This window comes from Glycine max, chromosome 11, assembly GCF_000004515.6.
Source record: "Glycine max cultivar Williams 82 chromosome 11, Glycine_max_v4.0, whole genome shotgun sequence".
Taxonomy (NCBI): Eukaryota; Viridiplantae; Streptophyta; class Magnoliopsida; order Fabales; family Fabaceae; genus Glycine; species Glycine max.
Window position 1 is genome coordinate 7,306,597 of NC_038247.2, and position 21,304 is coordinate 7,327,900.

General features: G+C 29.9%; 2 protein-coding genes across 2 annotated transcripts; one reads left to right on the forward strand and one right to left on the reverse strand.

Annotated features, from left to right (window-relative positions):
* The first annotated feature begins 1,953 nt into the window (after window positions 1-1,953).
* On the forward strand, window positions 1,954-10,525 carry LOC100815181 (gamma aminobutyrate transaminase 3, chloroplastic). The gene is made up of 19 exons (XM_003537699.5): window positions 1,954-2,152; window positions 3,312-3,454; window positions 3,985-4,069; window positions 4,216-4,288; window positions 5,507-5,604; window positions 6,204-6,296; window positions 6,675-6,748; window positions 6,832-6,870; window positions 6,977-7,065; window positions 7,154-7,230; window positions 7,311-7,385; window positions 8,423-8,470; window positions 8,562-8,645; window positions 8,737-8,824; window positions 8,914-8,992; window positions 9,106-9,196; window positions 9,278-9,356; window positions 9,719-9,834; window positions 10,309-10,525. The coding sequence occupies exons 1-19, from the start codon at window positions 2,117-2,119 to the stop codon at window positions 10,381-10,383; spliced, it is 1,542 nt and encodes a 513-aa protein (XP_003537747.1). The 5' UTR covers window positions 1,954-2,116; the 3' UTR covers window positions 10,384-10,525.
* Window positions 10,526-11,478: 953 nt separating this feature from the next.
* Window positions 11,479-12,138, reverse strand: LOC100815712 (uncharacterized). The gene is made up of 2 exons (XM_003537700.3): window positions 11,930-12,138; window positions 11,479-11,848 (listed from the first exon to the last, which is right to left on the reverse strand). Exons 1-2 carry the CDS (start codon window positions 12,020-12,022, stop codon window positions 11,735-11,737), a joined length of 207 nt encoding a protein of 68 aa, XP_003537748.1. The 5' UTR covers window positions 12,023-12,138; the 3' UTR covers window positions 11,479-11,734.
* Between the last annotated feature and the right edge of the window lie 9,166 nt (window positions 12,139-21,304).

The following is a 21,304-nucleotide window of genomic DNA, read 5'->3' on the forward strand; positions in this document are numbered from 1 at the left end:
TACTAAATGTGACCAACCAGATTTTTTGTCGAGGAATAATTATCAGCAAAAATCGGTGAAAAATTTGTACCAATAAAGAACATGGTAAAAAAACATCTTTGACTAATGGAGATAACATTTGTAGTAATAAGATCCCAAAAATATCATTTCCAAAAATATAATCAACCCTGTGAAATAAACACATCTCGAGTATTCTTTTATGAGATGTAGTTCTTTTTTCTATGCATATTTTTTTATGCAAATATGTAAATATATTTTATTTTCTTTATGGCTAAATTATTATTTTGGTCCTCTAATTTATTTTTAATGTTTGATTTGATCCTTTAATTATTAAATGATTCAATTATATCATCTATTTTTTTAAAATAATTCATTGAAGTCTTTCCGTCCAAAGTGGACTTAACGTTCAATACACTTGTTACTCTTTTAAACTTTCTAATAGTTTAATAAGCCTTATTAAATAAAGTGATGGTTAAAACTGTCACCGTCATTATTATTAATGTATTTTTTAAAAATGAGTTGTGAGTTATTATAAAACAAGGAAACCAAAAATTAAGAACCCCAACCCATAAACGTGAAAACTAAGAACCCATAAACTATGGAGCAAGTTTTGTGTTTTGTATTGTTTGTTGTTGTGTTGTGTTGCAATGTTGTTGTAAAGGAAGGAAGAAAGAAAGAGCATTGGGTGAGTGACTAGTGTGAGTGATGGAGGAGGAGGCATGACCACTTCTGCTACAACTTCGGTGTTGTGGGAGGAATTGATGCTAAAAGTGAAATGGAGCGGTAGCATACTGTTTGCGTCTGCAGCAACGACACTGTGGGTGAACTCAGACATCGGGTATGCCCTCTCTCATTTCATTTCACACTTTTTCTTTTCATCACATTACTCACTTGAATGAATGAATTGTAGTACTATGGGAGATGACTTGCTTGTGGATTTGTGGAGTCCCCTGGGATCCTCAATGATATGGAGCTTTCCAAGGATGATGTTGTTGACATCAAAGATCTGGAAGCCAACAAACAGAAATTGAATATACACATTCATCACTTAAAGGTTCTTCTTTCTCTCCATTTTCATTTTTTGTTTTTTGGAACTGGATTATGATTTACTTTTCAAATTTTTATTTGATTTGGTTTTTTTTTTTTTTGCATTTGAGATTTAATTTGGGATCTGGTTAGGATCATAAGACTTGATGATTATTTTAGAGAACTAATTTATGTTTTCACATTTAAAAATAATTAGTGACGGTTTTGAAATTATCAATACGTGAAAACTAATTATTGACGATTTGTAATTGCCATAAAATATAAAATTGGCATGGACCTCTAATCTATTAACACAATTCACTTCAATATGGACTACAGAACCTAATTGAATTATTTAAAAAAAATTAAAAAACCTAATTGAATCATTTAATGATTAGAGAATCAAATTGAACATTAAAAATAAATTAAAAGATCAAAACAAAACAATAAACTTTTTTTTTATAGGAAATGTAATTATGTTTAAATGATCACGATATACCATAAAATATTATATAACTATTTAAGACATCCGTATAATCAGAATTCAAATTTATTTTAATTTAATTAATAGTTTATCTATACATCAATAAATATGAATTGAATCTTGAGATATGTTGTACTCTAACGTGAATAATTCCAGAAATTAATTGTACAACCAATTAGGAATGAAAATAGTAGGTCCTAGTACAGTATATCTGTATGACGTTAAAACGTTAGGTCCCACATGTGCGCATTCCACGTCCACCTGAATCAGCAAGTCAGAAGGAAGGGCTGCTACGTAATCGCGTCTTCATTAGTGATAATCATCTAATCAACCAAGCGATCCCAAATTTATCGCTAATTAACTAATAATAATTAGTTCACCTGCCTAACAAAAACCTCGTTCTATTTTTTTGGTTGAGTGGGAGCCACCGAGTGAAACATTTCGCTCGTGCGTGAGTTTAAGACAGAGCCCAGAGTGCTCAAATTTACGCGTGCCACATAACTTGGATCACTATTTCTTCTTCTTAGTTCTCACTCTCACTGTCTCCGTCGTCTTTTTCTCCAAAGTTTCGGTGCTGACGGATAGAACACTACCTATTCAGCCGCCATGCACACTCTCCTCCGATCCACTCTCAGGACCAAGGCACGCGTTTTTTTTTTTTTTTTTGTGTATTTTCTGCTTCTTTTATGTTTTGTTAGTTGAATCTGCTCATGTTTCCGTTCCTCGCTTTCTACAAATTTTTTCCCTATCTAGTTTCCGACTTGCGCTTATGGATTAGATTGCTGATTCATGAAACGTATCCAGTTATTCGCACTCCGAATCGTTCACTGTTCTTGTTTACTTGTTGTATATTGAATGTCATAGAATTTTGGACACAGGACACGTGATTGCGATGAAAAAGTCAAACTACTTTTACAATTCGTGAGATCAACGACGACGGGGTTTTGTGAAATTGAAACGAGATCCGAGATTATGAAAATGAGAAATTATTAATTAAATCGTTGGAACTTGTATTTGACAAACTCGAAGGACTTTTTCAGAATATTTATGGTCTCTGTTCATCACTTTTTGTCAACTTTTCTCAAGTTATCTGGTTTTAAAATTTAAACACCTTTTGCTGTTTCTATCTATGAAGTACGGACACTATAGTCCCTTGCCGTATCCGGTGTCCGGACACTGACACGACACCCGTACTACGTTTTATATTTTGGACATTAAAGATGTCCACGTGTCCATGTCCTTGTTGTGTTCGGTGTCCGTATCGGTGTCAATGCTTCATAGGTTTCTATTTTAGAATTTCAGCACCGTTTAAGCTATTTTCTTCGGGTCGCTTAGAGTATCTGGTTAGATTTGACATTTTCATTTTTATACTCTTTTTTAACGTATTCTGGAAGTCTAAGAATTAACTATACGTTTTATAAAGTCGTCTAATGTTCCTGCTTCTGCGTTTCTGAGAAAAATATCTCGAGAAATATGTAAAAAAATTTCTATAAATTATGGTTAAAAATATCTGGCTGTAAAAATCATAAAATTATGGTTGTACCATTCTCGGTAAATTCAAGGAGCCTAGTATCTGTAAATTTTGATTAAGAAGGGATTAAGTCATTCTCCGAAGGTTTTAGTCCAGAATTTTGAAATGTTGGCTTCCAGTTTGTGTTGCTGTTTTATCAATGGTGATCTACCTTGTATGCTAATTTATTGATTTCATTTGAAGTAAATGGATGGTCCAAAAATAGTCCTATTTGTCACGCAGAACTCATATTCTTATGATACTTATACTTATTTTGTTTTCTGTTTACAGACTGCTTCATCTTTAGCATATGCTGTGGTTTCCAGAAGTGCTCACGAAAATCTCCTTCAGGCTCCCTTATTGTCTAGATCAAATAGCACTGAGGCTTCATTGGCAAAGGATAATTCCTCTAATGATGTAAAAAATGGTCAAGGGTATATGATTCTTCTGTTAACTTCTTACTACTTTCTCTGGTGTTTTTTTGTGTATTGATCCTAGCTCTGTCTTGCATGTATCTTAATTGGACGTTAGTATAGTGCCTTTAAACTCAATATCACAATCATTACTTTCAATAATAAAATATGACTCTGAAAATTGTTGCTTTATTTTTTCTTTTGAGATTTCAATCTAACTGTATTAAACTAGAGTTGTGAAATACCCTTTTATAATCCAGAGGGAGAAGTGAGTGACTACTACATCTCTCTGATCAGTATTTTATGATTTTGATACAATCACAAGTATGTTGAATGCATTATCTAACACCCCTCTTTTCTCTTTAGATTCCTGTTTTGAGTAAACTGGCACTATAAATTGAAAAGATTCATTTGGAGAGTCCATGTATGAACTCCTTTTTGTTTTTTTGTTTTGTTAAACGAAACAATGAAAAATCAGCTTTAAGTTAAAAATTTGCAAACCTTATATGGTTAGTGTGAGTAAAATTGCTGAAATGCTTCAATTTTGTCAGGTACAAAGGTCATAGTATGCTTGCTCCTTTCACGGCTGGGTGGCAGTCTTCTGATTTGCACCCTCTGATCATAGAAAAGTCAGAGGTGAACTTTGTTGCTATGGTTTTGTGATTTTTTTAATTACTTCAATGTAATATATTTAGGAAATCATGGTTCCCTTTGTTTTCATTTTAAAGATTTAACGATAACTAGTTTTTCAATTATGTTATTTACCTGATTACTTGATCCAGGGAAGCTATGTATATGACATTAATGGGAAGAAATATCTTGATGCACTTGCTGGTCTATGGGCCACTTCTTTAGGTATGTAAATTATCTACTTTCAGTACTTTGCACTTATTTATTTTGCTTATGCTTTCTGAATGATATATTTCTTCTGGTTCATGTTCTCAATCCACTTCTTAGAAGCAAGGATGGCTATAAATTTAACTTATTGATATTTTAGCATGCTCTCTCTTCAGATAACCACCAAATCATGCATTAGTTGCTTGGGGATCCATCCCCTTCCCTATATTTAGACAGGAACATTTTTTTTCTTGGCAACAAGTTTAAGGGACCAGCCGTTGTGACTATTTTTGCAGACTGCCCTGGATATTAAACTTTAGGGGATTGAAAGAGATATACGCTGAGTTTATTAATTGGAAGAAATGTTCCGTAATGTCATGCAAGGTGTTTAATATTTTGGATGGGTGTGGGGTTGGTTTGTGGTTGAACTATGCAATGTTTTAGTATTTGTACTTTTTATGCTGGTAGCTCGTGCTTAACAATACAACAACAAAAAACTTATAAATTATAATAAAGCTGTATTGGACAATAACTGCATTTCTGAAGTTTGTGGTTTTCTATAAGTGTAGTTTTTGAATAATAAAAGGATTTATTTAGTCATGTTTCTGTTAGATAATTATAGAAGTTGTTTGCATTTATTTTCATATTGTTTACTGTATTATTTGATTGTTGTAAGTTATGTGATTATCTCCGTAGTTGTTTGTATCCATGCTATGAACAAGAGACTAATGCACAAGCCTAGACACAAATTTGCCCACATTTCTGTTTTTTACATGATACCCTAGTGGTACCATCCATAGTGACCTGTTATTATTTTGCTGCCAAGTTTCCAAAAAATGTGTAACTCTTTCATTTTCCTTCTCCCACTCCTCAGGCCTGTCTCATGGTTATCTCCCCATGCCATCCCACTTGCTGTACACTGTACCCATATTCTGGCTACTGGAATCTTAGTTTTCCCCTCCTACTGTAGCTTCCATTGAACTTTTTCTAGCCAATAGGTTTTGATGAGAGTGCTGGTTTTATCCGGAAATTTGATTTGCGATAAATTGCAAAGAAATCAGATCATGATTAAAATATTTAATAGCTTTGATCTGTTAAGTATACAGATACTCACACAATTGTGGGGGGTATATTCACATGTGGAAGTTATAAATAATGTAAATGTTCTGTTAATCTTTGTTGTGCATGAAAGTAATTTAGTCTGAACTCTGAAATCAAATATATTTTATTTTGCAGGGGGAAGTGAGCCACGCCTTGTTGATGCTGCCGTTGCACAACTAAAGAAGTTGCCATTTTACCATTCCTTTTGGAATCGAACCACATTACCTTCTTTGGTATTTATTTAGTTTTCTTATAGCTCTATTTTAGAGGATAAAATAAAGATTTTGAGTAAAATCTCAATTCTTTGTTACATTTTTTAAAGTCTCAAAGTTGGTAGTCAGGGTTCAAATTAATTGCCAGAGAGTTGGAAAAAAGACCATTGGGATGATTGTTTATAGTTTTTTATCACTTCTGATAGGATTTTTTTACATTTAATGGACTTAGTTGTTAAATGATGGTGCCATGGCCACTATGACAGAATGGTGTAGCAGATGTTTTTTCCCAACTGCCATAGGCAATTTCTGAAGGTACCAGCTATGGCTGCACCATAGGCTGCAATGGCGTGTTTTAAGGCAGGATTTTGACCTTCCATTTTTTTGGAGGGGGGGTTGGGATGGTGGATGAAACTGTGTTGTTTTACCTATCCTTATCAAACTCATACAAACATTACCTTTTTAGATTACTTTTCAAGTGAATAAAAAAAATGATGAAGTACCTTTCGTGTGATGTACATGGTTGATAATATACATTTTTTTATTAGCATGTACACAGTTGATGTTGTTTTAGTGAATTTTACATTTGATATGTACTTAATATATATTTCCACATACAGGATCTAGCAAAGGAACTCCTAGAAATGTTCACAGCCAGAAAAATGGGGAAAGCTTTTTTTGTTAATAGTGGATCAGAAGCCAATGACACTCAGGTTTGATAACTAATATTCCCTTGTTACAGTCTCATTTTCTTTGGAATTTTTCATTTAATTTAAGGTATATGTTTAGAATGTCTTTACTTTCTCATGCAAAGCAAAATTTTAAAATCATTACCATAGACATATAACACATGCCACATGAAACAACAAAAAGGGAATTCTAGGAGTAATCAAAGCACCCAAAATATTGGAAGACACAATCCAATATATTCTCAATGCCAAATGTGGTTCTTTAAATGAATATAGATCGGTTTTTGTCAGGGTTAAGTGCAAATGAAGATGAATATATGGCATGTCAACATATTGTTGAAGTACATAGTTTATTCATAATATATTCTTAGATATATTTCACATTTGCATATTTTATTTCAGGTGAAACTTGTATGGTATTATAACAATGCGCTTGGAAGACCAGATAAGAAGAAATTCATAGCTCGTGCTAAATCGTATTCATGACATCCCAACCAATGCTATTTTCTTTAGTATACCTAAAAAATATGCATCAATCTAATGTTTTTGCTTTTGTCAGGTATCATGGTTCAACATTGATAGCAGCCAGTCTTTCTGGGTATGATCAACTCAATTTTTTCAGTAAATTAGTGCTTATTTAACATAGTTTTATGTTATTAATAAAAAATTCTTTATTCAATAAACCAAACAATTGTGTATTTCAGCCTTCCGGCTCTGCATCAAAAATTTGATTTGCCAGCTCCTTTTGTATTACACACTGACTGTCCACATTACTGGCGGTATCATCTTCCAGGTTATTATTTAAATAGACATGTTTTTATTAATACTTTAGCCCTTTTATTTTAAGGCATAAATATTATGCATGCTTATGAACATTTCAGGTGAGACAGAGGAAGAATTTTCAACCAGATTAGCCAATAATTTGGAGCAGTTGATTCTGAAAGAGGGACCAGAGACTGTAATACATTCAGATACATGCAAAGTGGTTTCTACTACTGGAACATTGGTTTTGTCACTGACTTAATTTTTTTATTACAGATTGCTGCATTTATTGCTGAACCTGTAATGGGGGCAGGAGGTGTAATACCTCCACCATCAACTTATTTTGAGAAGGTATTTTGTGGTTATTGCTTCACTTGTGTGTTCTGCATTTTCACGATGGATGGATGCCCAGTTAGTCTATTTATGTGTTTTGCATTAATAATGCATTTCATTTGTATTCCTAGTTCTAATAGGAGCTTATATATTATAGTCTGTATAATTAACTATTAAGTATGCTCTCACCATCCTTGTAACGGGTCTGTTTGTTTAAGCTTATTCAGAAAAAAGCATTTTCTTTAATAAAATAAACAGTTTTATGCTTTTTTGATATGTTTGTAAAAACTGTTTTTTTCTTCTTAAAGTAAGCAATTTTTTTGCTTTTTTTAAGAAGCAATTAAAAGCACTAAGTTTAAACAAGGGCCATATATAAGTTGATAGGTGAACCTTTATCATGAAGTACTTTTTATAATCTAATGGTTGGTGCAATAAAAATGAGAAAACTACTAATTTCTTGGTAAAAAAATTTCCAGTTCCAGTATTCTAATTAGTTATGGGCTTGGGCATGAACTATTAGTATTAGGCTAAAGAATATCGTATAAATAGTTGCATTTGGTTATTAATTTCTTTTAATCATTTTCCTTGTCTAAACTGTAAAATATTTTAGAGTTGTCAATTTATCCCAGCCCAGAGCCTCAGGGCCTCATCCCTGGCGCCTATGTGGGTCAGAGCCTAAAAGGATGGGGTCAGTATTTTTTGAGTTTTATCAATCATACACGGGTTTGAGTCAAATAATAGTATTGAGATTGGCTTTGTACTAGTATTACTATTAGTACTAACACTTCACTCAATTAATAGTATAAATGAGTACACACTAGGTTATTGTTATTTTTGTGTAACATCTCACCAATTCTAATAATGCATTTATATACATTAAAAATCCATTTTGCTGTCTGACACCCAGGAATAATTTGCTTCATGGGTGTTTTTCTTTTAGCAGCAAGATTAAACAATGCCATTTTCGCTCTTCCCTCTTGTCCAAATACCCATAGAATATGTAAGAAAGGAAAAAAGGCAACCTTTTTTCTCATAGCATCCAAATTCTTATGCAGGTCCAAGCCGTTGTCAAGAAGTATGACATTCTTTTTATTGCAGATGAGGTACTTCCCTAATTCTTAATATACTGTTATATAAGGTATTGTGTTGTCGAATTTCTTATTCTAATTACTATGTTATATGTCTCTTCTAAAGGTAATATGTGCCTTTGGAAGGCTTGGGACAATGTTTGGATGTGACAAGTACAACATTAAGCCAGACCTTGTATCCCTGGCTAAGGTAAAAATGAAACAGCTCTAAGTACTGGTTTGTCCATCCCATATTTTTAAAAGTTTTTACAATGTTCCTCATTTTTCTGTTTGACTTATAGGCACTATCTTCTGCATATTTGCCAATTGGAGCTGTCCTTGTAAGCCCGGAAATATCAGAAGTTATACATGATCAAAGCAACAAACTAGGTATGGTGGTTGATTCATTCATGCATAAATCAGAAGAATCATCATTATATCTTCAGGCTTAGTATTCTGACAATGTTTGCTTATTTTAGGTTCATTTTCTCATGGTTTTACTTATTCTGGACACCCTGCAGCCTGTGCAGTTGCAATTGAAGCACTCAAGATCTATAAGTGTGTTCTTTTGTTTCTTGCTTTTAAAAACTACTATGAAGCTTATTCTATACGCTAGTATATTTTAATATTTTGGCTATGGAGCATGATTAATTGATTATACCTCTTTGCAGGGAAAGAAATATTGTTGACCAAGTGAACAAGATCGCCCCAAGGTTTCAAGATGGCATAAAAGCTTTTTCTGACAGTCCCATCATTGGAGAGGTGTATATTATTTGCTGGGTAATTTTAAGTTTGTGGTTGATATATAAATGCATGAGAAACATAACATTATGGGATTTGCAGATACGGGGAACTGGCTTGATTCTGGGCACTGAGTTCACAGACAACAAGTCACCTAATGATCCATTTCCTCCTGAATGGGGCAAGTTCAATACTCATTTTTCATCTATCCCTTTGTCAAACATACTTGACTCAACATGGCTATTTTATCCTTTCTAGTGATCTTAACAGTAATTTAAGCAGCATACATATTCTATAAAAGGCTACCCTTAATACAAATTCTGACATTACATGGGCTGCATTCTATTCATGTTTAAAATCTATAAAAGATGGAAGAAAAATTATTGGGTCATATGTTGGATTTGATAGCCTATATCTTGTCTGCTTTATATTTATTTACTTAAGTTATTAACAGTGGTATAGTTACATGTGAATTAAACAAGCTGTTGTTTTATGTGGATGTGGGCATATTTTGTGGTTGTGACAGTGTAATGTATATTACAGGAATAGGTGCCTATTTTGGAGCACAATGTGAGAAGCATGGGATGTTAGTTCGTGTTGCGGGAGATAACATCATGATGTCTCCACCATATATTATATCTCCTGGAGAAGTTGAAGAGGTAACTTCACAAATAACCTTCACAAAGATATCTTCATCCATTTTCATTTAGTTTGACCTCTGGACAAGAAAAAAATCACATAAAAAACCTGACCTTGCTGGAGTAATGAATATGATTGTGGAGAATCACACTAATCAATAACCCTGGGCTTTTTTTAGAGACCTCATTGCTAGGGACGGAAGTAGCAAATTATTGATGGGGATGGTAATGGTAATACATACAATTGGCCACACCCCAAAACATACAATTAGTGCAATTACCCAAATTACTTGACTAATTATACAATTAGTATATTGAGGTTTTTTGGAATGTTGCTGTGTGACTTCAAGCCAAGTCCAACACTCCCAATGTATGCTCGTTATGTGTCTTCTCTCTGTGTATATCTGACATACAAACAATACTATAATGCAGCTATTACTTTGAATTAAAATTTTGTTACAAGTTTTATATATGAATTTCAATTTTTACCCCCAGTTAATCAGCATTTATGGGAAAGCTTTGAAAGAAACGGAAAAGAAGGTACAGGAGCTCAAGTCTCAGCGCAAGTAGCTTAGGCCTCATGATGGAATAATAAACTCTGCTGCGCCCACTTCCGGGGGAAAAGGAAATATTGTAGTAACTTGACAAGACTTTGTTCCAACCTTTTCGTTATTGTAAATGTCAATAAATTGGTTTCCTAGTTGCTTCCTAATTATATGTTGTAGTTATACATATGCTTAGAATAATGCTCGTTACACATCTCCACATTGCATGTAGCATAGCCTCTCACTAATGACGTGGCAGCATCAATAGTGCAAGTGTAGAAATTTTAGTAAGCCAAACTGTAATAAGGTGATGGAAATTGGGCGAAGGGGAGAAATGTGTGTACGTTTGTGTTTGTGGAAAACAAAAGCACCCCGTCGATACGAAGGATGTGTTGTGCATTGGCCATTAAAAAATTGTAGTGATCTAGTGTAACTAATGACTCGTAGAAAAGCGCGAGTTAGATGTGAACAAGGTGTTTGCGCAATTATCATTAAGCTTATGTTATTGCAAGTCCAATACTATTCAAGGTTTAATTCATTTACAAGTTCAGTTACAATCTAAAGCTAATAGTATTAACAACTATTCAAATTTTATTCATTAATACTTAAACTTGATACTCGTAGGTAAAAAATTATGCAATATTTGATTAAATTGTCGCAGGTAAAAAATAATAATTGCAATTGCAATGTTGGAACAAAAATGATGCAATTATTATTATTTTTACTAATTTTAAAAAATAAGGTAATATTTTTTTAAAGTCTTTATAATTGCTCTTATTCTCTATCCTTGAGGCAGTAAACAAAAAATATCTCTATCCTTGAGAAAAATGACAACATAATTAGAATTTTGTAGGTTAATAGATGGGCGAAGAGGATGTTGACTCAAAAATTATATTTAATCCAAGTTTCTCAGTTTACATATTCTCCTCAAATACGACGTGTATTTTGAAATGATGGTCGATGATGTTAGATGGACTGCAATGATTTAATAATAGTTTCAATTATGTGACATAAGCTTAATCTACACCCGTTATGATTTACTAGTACATTTTAATCTAGTTTGCAATATAAAAGAGAATGTATTTTAAAAAACAATTTGATCATTCTCAGTCCCTCACCATACACATAATGGCATAACATCGCTATTCAGAGGCTGAGACTTAAACAAAAGTTGGGGTTTATCATGGTAGCAAAATAAATACGAATTAATTAACGAAACACGAAAGAAAATGAAAGCCAACCAAACTAAATAGACAAGTATATCTCATTTGGAAACTTTTTAAAATTAAAAAAAGAAGATAGAAAAACGGTCCCGTGGAAAGCAATTCCACCACACCACACCTTTGGGAAAAGCATAGATGATTGAATGAAGTCATTCATCTTTTGTTATTTTTGTTAGCTTGTCTTCTGGCACGCCTCTCTCGGGAGCTAGGGGATGGCCTATAAACCCCATCTTCATATTCAGATTCTTCCAAATCTCTAAACGATTTCTGTGCCAAATAATAAAATGCAAAATGAAAATTATAACTCAGAATTTGATAGAGAGAAGGCAAAAGTAACTATGAAATTACCTCTCTAAGTTCAGCAAAGCTTACTGCATAGAAGGTCGCAGCTGCAGCCGCAATAACTCCAACAATAGGTAGAGCTATTTGCATCCCATCCATATCTGCTTAGTGTGTTCCTTTCTCTTTCTCTTTCTCAAACACTCATTACTTTTATTTATGTGACTGTCAATAATAAAGGGAATACGATGATAAGATAAGATAATAAGGTATGCTTCCACTCTACAGTTTCACTTTTACAGTGTCAATCTATTGGCTGATTTGGCCCCTTTGCTGTTAAACAATCACTGATGATTCAACCGGCAACTTGCTATTACTTGTTGACAGATTCATTTATTATCAATAAAAAAACGTTATTATAATATTCAATATTTTTTTTAGAAAACAAAATCGGACAGGAAATTTAACCGATAAAAGTGTTAATTTATGATTTACTGACTTGATTATGGATAAATTGGAATTGAACCATTAACAATTAAATATATTTTTAATATTATATTATATTAAATAAAAATTAATATAAAATTGTAAAAAAAAAAGTTTACATAAAATTTGAAGTTATGATAAAAGAATCTTAAAATACTATATTTTTAAGGATCTACGCTTGTTACACCCAATCGGCTAATCCTCCAATCCAATCTAATTAAATTTTTATGGGTTGAATTAGATTATTGGATTGGATTAGTTTTAGTTTAATGAACTCAATTAGAATTTGATTAAATGATGAACTTGAAATTATAGACCGGATCAAAACACAACCTAATCCACATATAATTAAAATTATTAATATAAAAATCTTAAATCAAGCACACTTCATTCTTAAAGTAATATATTATTTATCTTAAGATAATATATTATTTGAGTTTATCTTTTTCTACTTATTTTAAGATAATAACATTATTTTATGAATGAAACCGTGAGTATATATTTATGTTTTTTTATGTTTATCATATGAATAGTAAAATATTTTATAAATATTGATTTTTAAAATATCTTTATTAGTCTGAAAAAAATTCTTATTATTTTTTAATTTGAGAATTTTTTTAATTTTTTTCTTAAGGTTTAAAGAGGTAACATTTTTTTAATGACCCAACCAAATAACTAATCCAATCCAAAATAATTAAAATTAAATTGAATTGGATTGAGTTGACAAAATAAAAAAGACAAACACAATCTAATCCAAGTAATTTTGGATTGAGTTTAAAAATTGACCAAACTCAATCCAATCCAGACCACTTACACTTTTAATTTTTTGTACCTATAAAATTAAAAATATTTATCTTTTATCTTTTGAAAACAAAATTGTATGTTTTTAGTTCTTGCTACACCATCGTTTGGTTTTAAATTAGATTTCGATTAATCGAGATAAACTCTAAATCAAACAATAATATATTTTAATTTTACAAAAACTAGAAACATAAAAAAAATGCACCGACAAATTGCAGCCATACACCATAGAGTTCAAAAGTAGAGAAGAGAAAAAACTTAAAAAAAATCATTTTAATTTGATTGAATAAAAAATACAATCAACGTACGATACTTAAGTGCTCTATATATAGAGCTTATTAGTAACTAACTAATATTATTCTCAACATCTTGCGGAGCAGCTAAGAAGAGATATCTATGAAACTCCTGTTTGCAAATTGTTGAACCCTTTCTTCATCCCCAACTATGTTAAAGACATAGAAAAAGTAAAGAAAATAAGCTATTTTTCTTCCCAGGATGATGATTTACCATTTTATTGAATGTCATCAAAAAGCTAATATTCGATTCTACTATTTTTCTACATGTGCTTAATTTGACAATACAAAATATGAGTTGTGTCTTTGTTTACACTCTCCCACGGTTGATTTGGCAATAGTCAATTCTGCTCTCATCTGTTATAAATTGTGATGACTTTGTTTCACGTGTGTTCTTTATTTATAGTTTATATATACATAGTCAGCAACTAGCGCACATTCCCTACAACCTTTTTCATGTTCAATAACTTTTTGCGACAGAATGGGAATATAGTGTTTGATCGTGAAGATGAGAGTTGGGGCTTCAATATTTGATACAATTTCCTGAGGTAGGACACATGTAGGAGCTGTAGACCTTTGCATGCTAGTTATGTTTTGATATTTGCTACTGGCTAATGTTGTTATGACATTCCTGCATATTATTTTGTAATCCAAAAGATACTGTAATGTTCATATGTAGGCTTTGTTGTTTTATTTTTTCAGGTTTTTGAGGAGACATTGTCCAATTTATTCCCAGATGCTTAGGTTGCAATCCAAAAGATACTATAATGTTCCTATTTCGTAGAATCGTAGTGGTATGCATAAAGGCTAAAGCTGCTAAATAGCTAAAAAGATAGGTTACTTCTATGAGTCATTTTAGTTATTATTTTGTGAAATAACTGACGGGGTTATCAGATGAAATCTCTCCCTTGCAGTGGGGTATCGTACACCACAGAATCCTAGCTTAGGTAAGGTTATTGGGTAAAGAATAATGTTTATTTAGATTTTTATTAATAAATATTGATTATTAATTTTTGTTAATTAATTTTTTTGCAAAAAATGTTTATTTAAATTGAAGTCAATTGTTTGAGTAAAATACATGAATTATTATAAATGTTTTGTATATATCTTTGATTTTTATGAATAAAAAAGTAATTAAGTCATCTAATTTAACAAAATAAGTGAGAAATAGAATACAAATAAGTTTGATTTAAGTGAAATATAGTGAAAATAAGATAGATTATTGTCAATAAATAAAAAAGAAAATCGAAGCCATGCAATTCAACTTCCTAGCCTTAGAAAACTAGTAGACAGTAGACTCTTGCGTGCTATGTGCTGCCACGGCAACTGTGATGAGACAGTGCTTTTATCTCGTTGGAATTGAACATGGGTACAAGCTATACAAAGTGTACAAGTTATGACCTATCTGATGAAGAGGTTCAACTGCAAATTTTTACATTTTTGTCTGCGAAGGACGAAGGTGTAGGAAACTTCTTTTTCTTGTTATTATCTCTTTCCTCTTGTGGTTTATTATTATTATTAAATCTTCCCTCTTGTATTTTGTGATTTTGTCTATTGGAAGAAGGGAAAATACTAAATTAGTGAATGACTGATTGCAATTTTACTGAAAAGGTTCTTTAAAATTTGATTTGATGCTATCATTTAGTGTTATTCATTTTGTTCTCTTTTGGTTTTCGAATTTTAAGACTGTAACATGTTTTTTCTTTATATTTTTTTAAATTTTTTTATCAGGTTTAACTTTTTTCAGAAGCTTAAAATAAGATGGGATACAAGTAGCTCTGCCTATTGTTGGAGTTGCAGTTGTGACAGTGTGACCTTTTATGCAGTAAGCTTTGTTGAGCTTAGAGTTAGCGCACATAAGCTATATCATTATCAACTATTGTGTTTGTTAAAGACAAGGGAAATAGAGGGAAAGAAAATAAGTGAGAAATAGAATACAAATAAGTTTGATTTAAGTGAAATATAGTGAAAATAAGATAGATTATTGTCAATAAATAAAAAAGCAACATGATTGGTTATAAATTGTGTACTAGGTTGATAATCAATTATAGTCTTTTGATAATCAATGCCGTAATTGATTATTATTTTAAAATTTTGATTTTATTTTTTTGTTACGGTTTAAAATTGTTGCTAAACACACAAAATCTGTCACTATTTATAAAAAAAAAAATTGGTTAAAATGATGAAAAAGTAAATGGTAATAAAAAATTATGCGCCCCACACTCCTTCCCTCATTTTCATTAAACCAACCATGGCGCCTTTTTCATTACCTACATTTTATATCATTTTCCAATATTTCTTCAACATTTCTTACCAACCAATAACAGACTGATTTGGGAGAATTTAAAATACTTCTACTACAAAGATAATAAATTATTCTTCTTTAGTTTCCTAACTTTAAAATCTTCAATTGTCTCTGCTTTGCCAAGGTGTGGTAGAATTGTTTTCCAGGACCGTCTTTATCTATTTTTTATTTTAGTTTAAATGTAATTTTGGTTATTTATAATTTCAAATCCTCAATTTTGGTCTTTTATTTTTAAATAAAGACATTTAGTATTTCATAGACCAAACAACAAACCAGACTTGCCCTGTTTAGTTTATTACATTAACATTATCTTTCATAAATTATTAATCAAGAGTTATTTTTTTTTCTTCAAATTATCTAAATTTAAAATTAAAAATATTTAATATGTAAATCTTTTAATTTTATTTATTATATATATTTTTTATTTTCAATAATTTATATATATATTATTTTTACTTAAAAATTTATAATTAAATTTCATAAATTATTATGTAAATTATTTACATAAATTTTCTTATAAATTTATTTAAATATACATTATTTTCACTCTAATTATTTACTTAAAATTATTCATAGATAAGAAAATTAAATATTTTCTTTGTTTGATTAATTATATTAACATTATTTTAATGTATAAATAGTCAAGAGATATTAATTTTTTAAAAATTATAAAATACAAAATATTTAATCTACAAGTATTTTTAATTTTACAGAAATAATTAGAATAAAAAATCTGTATATTAAAATCAATTTACAAAAAAAATTATGTAAATAATTTACATATTAATTTATGAAATTTAACTATAAATTAATAAAATAAAAAAATGTAAACTATTCAAAATAAAAACATATAAAATGATATAAAATATAACTAAAAATATATTAAATATTTTTTAATTTATAAATTTTGAAGATTTGAAAAAATAATAATAATTATGGGCTAATAATACATAAGAAATAATGTTAATGTATTTTAACTAAATAAAACAAATGTATTAATGATTTATTGTCCTATTTATGAATAAACGGTCATAAGTTCAATTCATATTAAAATATTTTTATTTTTCACTTTATTTAACTTTTTTTCCATGTAAATGTCATGTCAACATACATTAAAGGAAATCATTTTTTTACACAATTATTTAAATTTTAATAAATAATTATTTGATAAATAAAAAGTTTTACAAAATATTTATTATTAAATGTATGTGTCAAATTTACTATAAAAAAATTAAATATATATAAATTTAATTTTCTATTTTTCTTATCAATTTTTCTCTATCAATATTAATTTTTTAAATTTTTTTTTCTCATGTATATAAAAAATCTTAAGGGAGAGGACCCTTGTTTTTAGGGGTGTACAAAAACTAATTTGATAAAAAAAATCAAATATTTTAACCCATTTGATTTTTTTCCAAATAGTCAAACCCATTTGGAAACTAATTCAAAATCGAATTTGTTGTAGAAAAATTGATTGTGAATCGAACTTGTTTTTAAATTGTTCAAATTATTTTTTCGAACTATTTTTCAAATAAAAAAAATATTAAAGTGACACCCAGTTCGGTTAACCAAACTATTTTGTAAAAATAATTCAATTAACCAAATTAATTTTGTAAATAGTACATTCCTTTTCTCTTAAACTAATTCAACAAAAGACTAATTCAATTTGAGTTTGGTTATAATTTGATTCAATTCAAACGGATATTTTTACAGACCTCTTCTTGCTCCCCTTAAATGCGTCCCTGAATGTACTTGTCTATTTAGTTTGGTTGCCCTTCATTTTCTTCTGTGTTTCGTTATTTAATTCGTATTTATTTTGCTACCATAATAAACCCCAAGTTTGGTTTACGATTCAATGACATGTTCAGCCGATGAATAGTGATGTTATGCCATCATGTGTGTGGTGATAATGATCTAATTGTTTTCTTAATACAATTGTTTATATTGCAAACTTATGAGGAGTTGGATAAAAATGTACTCGTAAATAAGGATGTTGTGCCATCATGTGTGTGGTACGGATTTTTATTAAAAAGTTATTCAAATCAAACATACAAAATATATGTGGTTTAGATTTGTAATTTGAATCAAAATAATATAAGTGTTATCATAAATAATATGGTTTAATTTAATTTGATTCGATTTAAACAATACAATCGAACTAAATCGATCAATTTTAAAAAAAATTATTCATACAAATAAACAAATCAATTTGATTTGATTTTTAATTTTTTTAATTTATTTTTTATTTTTGTTTTTGATCAGTTTAAATGTAAACACCACTATTGATAAATTATATTTGGTGCAGAATAACACCGTGTTTGATTTTACGAGTTTTGTGAACCAAAATCACAATAAAATTAAATTTAATATAAAAGCTTAAATTCATAACGCCACTAAGACGCCGAACCAAAGACAGGCTAAGTTTATGTTACACGACTGAATCTATTAAAAATTTAAAATCGTTGCACTCAATTTAACATTATCAATCATCATTTTAAAATACACTTTATTTGAGGATAATAATAGTATACATGCACGAGGATACTTCCATACTCAAGTAAAGGGTTTCCTTCTTATATTTAAGACTCAAGATATTTAAATAAGCAAGAAAAATAATTATTTTTTAATTTATAATAATAAATTTATTTTAAATTATAATTTTTAAAAAAATTATCATTGTTATTAATACCTTTTTCTTTTAATTATTTGTCAATATATTTTTTCTCTTATTTTAATTAATGAATGACATTTTTAGTCCAAAATTAATTAATACATGAAATATTATAAACTGTATATTGTAAAAAAGAATAAACACAATTTTAAACTTGTGTATTCGAATAAGGATAGAGGGAGAACCCAAAAGATTGATGCAATCATGTAAGGTCGTGTTGTGTTCACATAAGTGGAAGTAATCTATTTAGTGGGAGAACTTGTGTTCGATTTTCATCATGTGCAAAATTTTTTTGGATCCGCGGTAGTCACATATCGCGAGCGAAATTAATCTCTGACCTAGTGGGTTAGAGGACACCCGTGGTCTATGATCTAAGACAACAAAAAAAAAAGAACGAAGGGAGTAAAAGAGTAATGAATAATAATGAATAGTCTTTGGTTACATCGAAAACCTTATGCTTCATAGAGTTGGCATGTGGGTAAGTCCATCCTGCGAAGCCTGTACGACAAAGTCTGTAACCCATGAAGTCCATCTTGTGAAGCCGCATTCTTAATGGGCTCATTTTTTTCAAACCCGCACCCATCCCGCATAGTTTGCAAGCTTAGTGGTTGGCCCACATTTGACAATAAAGTTAAAAAAAGAAAAAGAAAATTAAATTTTAAAATGTAAAATTTGACAAATTTTAAATCATTTTAAAAACTAATTATGAATTACCTAATAAAAAAATCATTTGCCCAAAATGGTAACAAAATTTGCATTTTAAGCTACCAAAAAAATATTTTTTTACATTATGTTTACTTAATGTATAATTATATACCAAATCAAAATATTATATCACAATTCACCAACTATTAAATCATATGGAAAACACTTAAAAATTTATACCTTTTTAATTTATTTGTTACTTTATTTGCACCTCTTATTTATTAATATAATATATATTTTTATATTAAAATATAAAATTCAATGGGACCTACGATTAAGTAGGACAAGTTAAAAGGCTTACAATTTAAACGGGTTCAAAATATTAAGGCCCACATATCATGCGGGTTTCGCGTGTGGCCCATGGGCCCAAGCCCATTTACCCAACTCTAATAATTTATATACACATATTAATGAGTCTTGGACTCATGGGCCTTACTTTCAAGATTAGTGAGGGTGTGAATTTGTGATTACCTACTTGTGAGGTCTTGATACCTTTAAATAATATTTTTTCCTTAATCCTTAGAGCCTTCTTGTATTGCCATGATTAAGAGATGTTTGACCTTGGCCAATGAGGTATTCGTCCCAGGCTGGTGGGGTGTTCGACCAAAGTTGACAAGTATCTTGTTATAAGCAAGGATATTTAACTAGGTTAAGGTGTTTGACTATGGTCGAAAAAGGTATCCAACCATGTCCAAAATGGTAACTTAGTTGGTTGGAGATATCAACCTTGCTTGGAGTGGTTAGTTGCCTTCAGAAAGTGCTTGATTCTAACTAGGCGGTGTTAAGCTATTGCCAAGGGGGTCCTCATCCATGCCCTTGACCATAGATTGACCTAACTTTTTTTTAAGGATCAAAAATATTTTTTTTTCGGGGACTTAAAAAGTATTTGAACTAATAATAATTAAAATGAACTAATTGGTATATAAAAGTTAGATATTTGTTTTTCTTTTATATACATAGGACTAATGCTAGCAGTAATTTAGCATCAACATCATATATATTTATTTTAATGATAGATCTTATCACTCGATTCAAATCAACTTGAACATGGTTAGGTTGGACCGTGTTGAAGATTGAAACAAGAAAAATTTGAATCAGTTCAAAGCTATTGAAATTAATCAATTTGAACCAAAATATGTCTTAAATCCAAACTAAAATGACTTGTGTCCATTGATTTTGATATTTTGCATAATCCATAACAAAGATGATTTTATCGTTAAATATTAGTTGTTATTGAAAAAAAATTAAATCCACAATCTTATCTTTATCATTTTCTTTTCAATCAATAAGTGAATCTTATAATATCATCACTCATAACAAGTTAATGATTAATAATAGATAAAATTAATACATTAATAATATTTTTTTAAATCAGTAAAATTAACTATTTTCATTAGTGGGTGATCATGTTGAAAGGGTTTTGTATTAGGAGCTGGAGGGAGCAAGATTGTCTTTCCTAATATTTTGTTTAAAAATACCATTTTCGTCTTCTAGAAATACTATTTTGAAATTTAAGAGTGTGGATTTATTGGTGATTCAAAACTCAAAGGAGAAAATGAAAAAGTATTGCCTTTTTGGTCTCAAAGTGGCGGCCACAGACAACCGACCAAACCGCCCTCCATATGCGTGCAAACATGAAGACCGCTGTCTTTACTTTGAAAGAATCAAATACCAAACACAAAATGTTATTGGAGTTGCTATCCGGTATTAAAGGAATATTCAAGACTTGGTTTAACTTAATCATTTTTAATCATATTACTTATGCGATAAAATTACTCACAAACTTTTGAAGATGTTTTATGAAACATTATTTTATTTTATAGATATGTTTTTTCGTTGGAAAAATAGTATTATATAAAATTAAAACTTTTGAATTGTTTTATCAAACAAATTTTAGCTTAAAAGGAGTTGCTTAAAAAACTTTAAAATTCACAAACAACTTCTACTTTTTATTTTAAACTCATATTTTTAAATTTAACTTAAAAATAATTTATAAGTTTAAAATAAGCTAGATCAAATCAACCTTATTATAAGCTCCTTCATATTTTGCAATTAACTATACACTTACCACCCATAATAATTATATGACTTAAATATATTTTTATTTATAATAAATATTTAATTTTTTATTGGTTCATTGAGTCTTTAATAAAATAATATTTTTATTATTATCTTTAATATTT

Coding starts and splice junctions, on each gene's coding strand:
- LOC100815181 (XM_003537699.5), top strand. CDS start 2,117: ATGCACACTCTCCTCCGATCCACTCTCAGGACCAAG. Junction 5,605..6,203: donor GAACCACATTACCTTCTTTG/GTATTTATTTAG, acceptor TTCCACATACAG/GATCTAGCAAAGGAACTCCT. Junction 7,386..8,422: donor CATCAACTTATTTTGAGAAG/GTATTTTGTGGT, acceptor ATTCTTATGCAG/GTCCAAGCCGTTGTCAAGAA.
- LOC100815712 (XM_003537700.3), bottom strand. CDS start 12,022: ATGGATGGGATGCAAATAGCTCTACCTATTGTTGGAGTTATTGCGGCT. Junction 11,849..11,929: donor GCTTTGCTGAACTTAGAGAG/GTAATTTCATAG, acceptor TATTTGGCACAG/AAATCGTTTAGAGATTTGGA.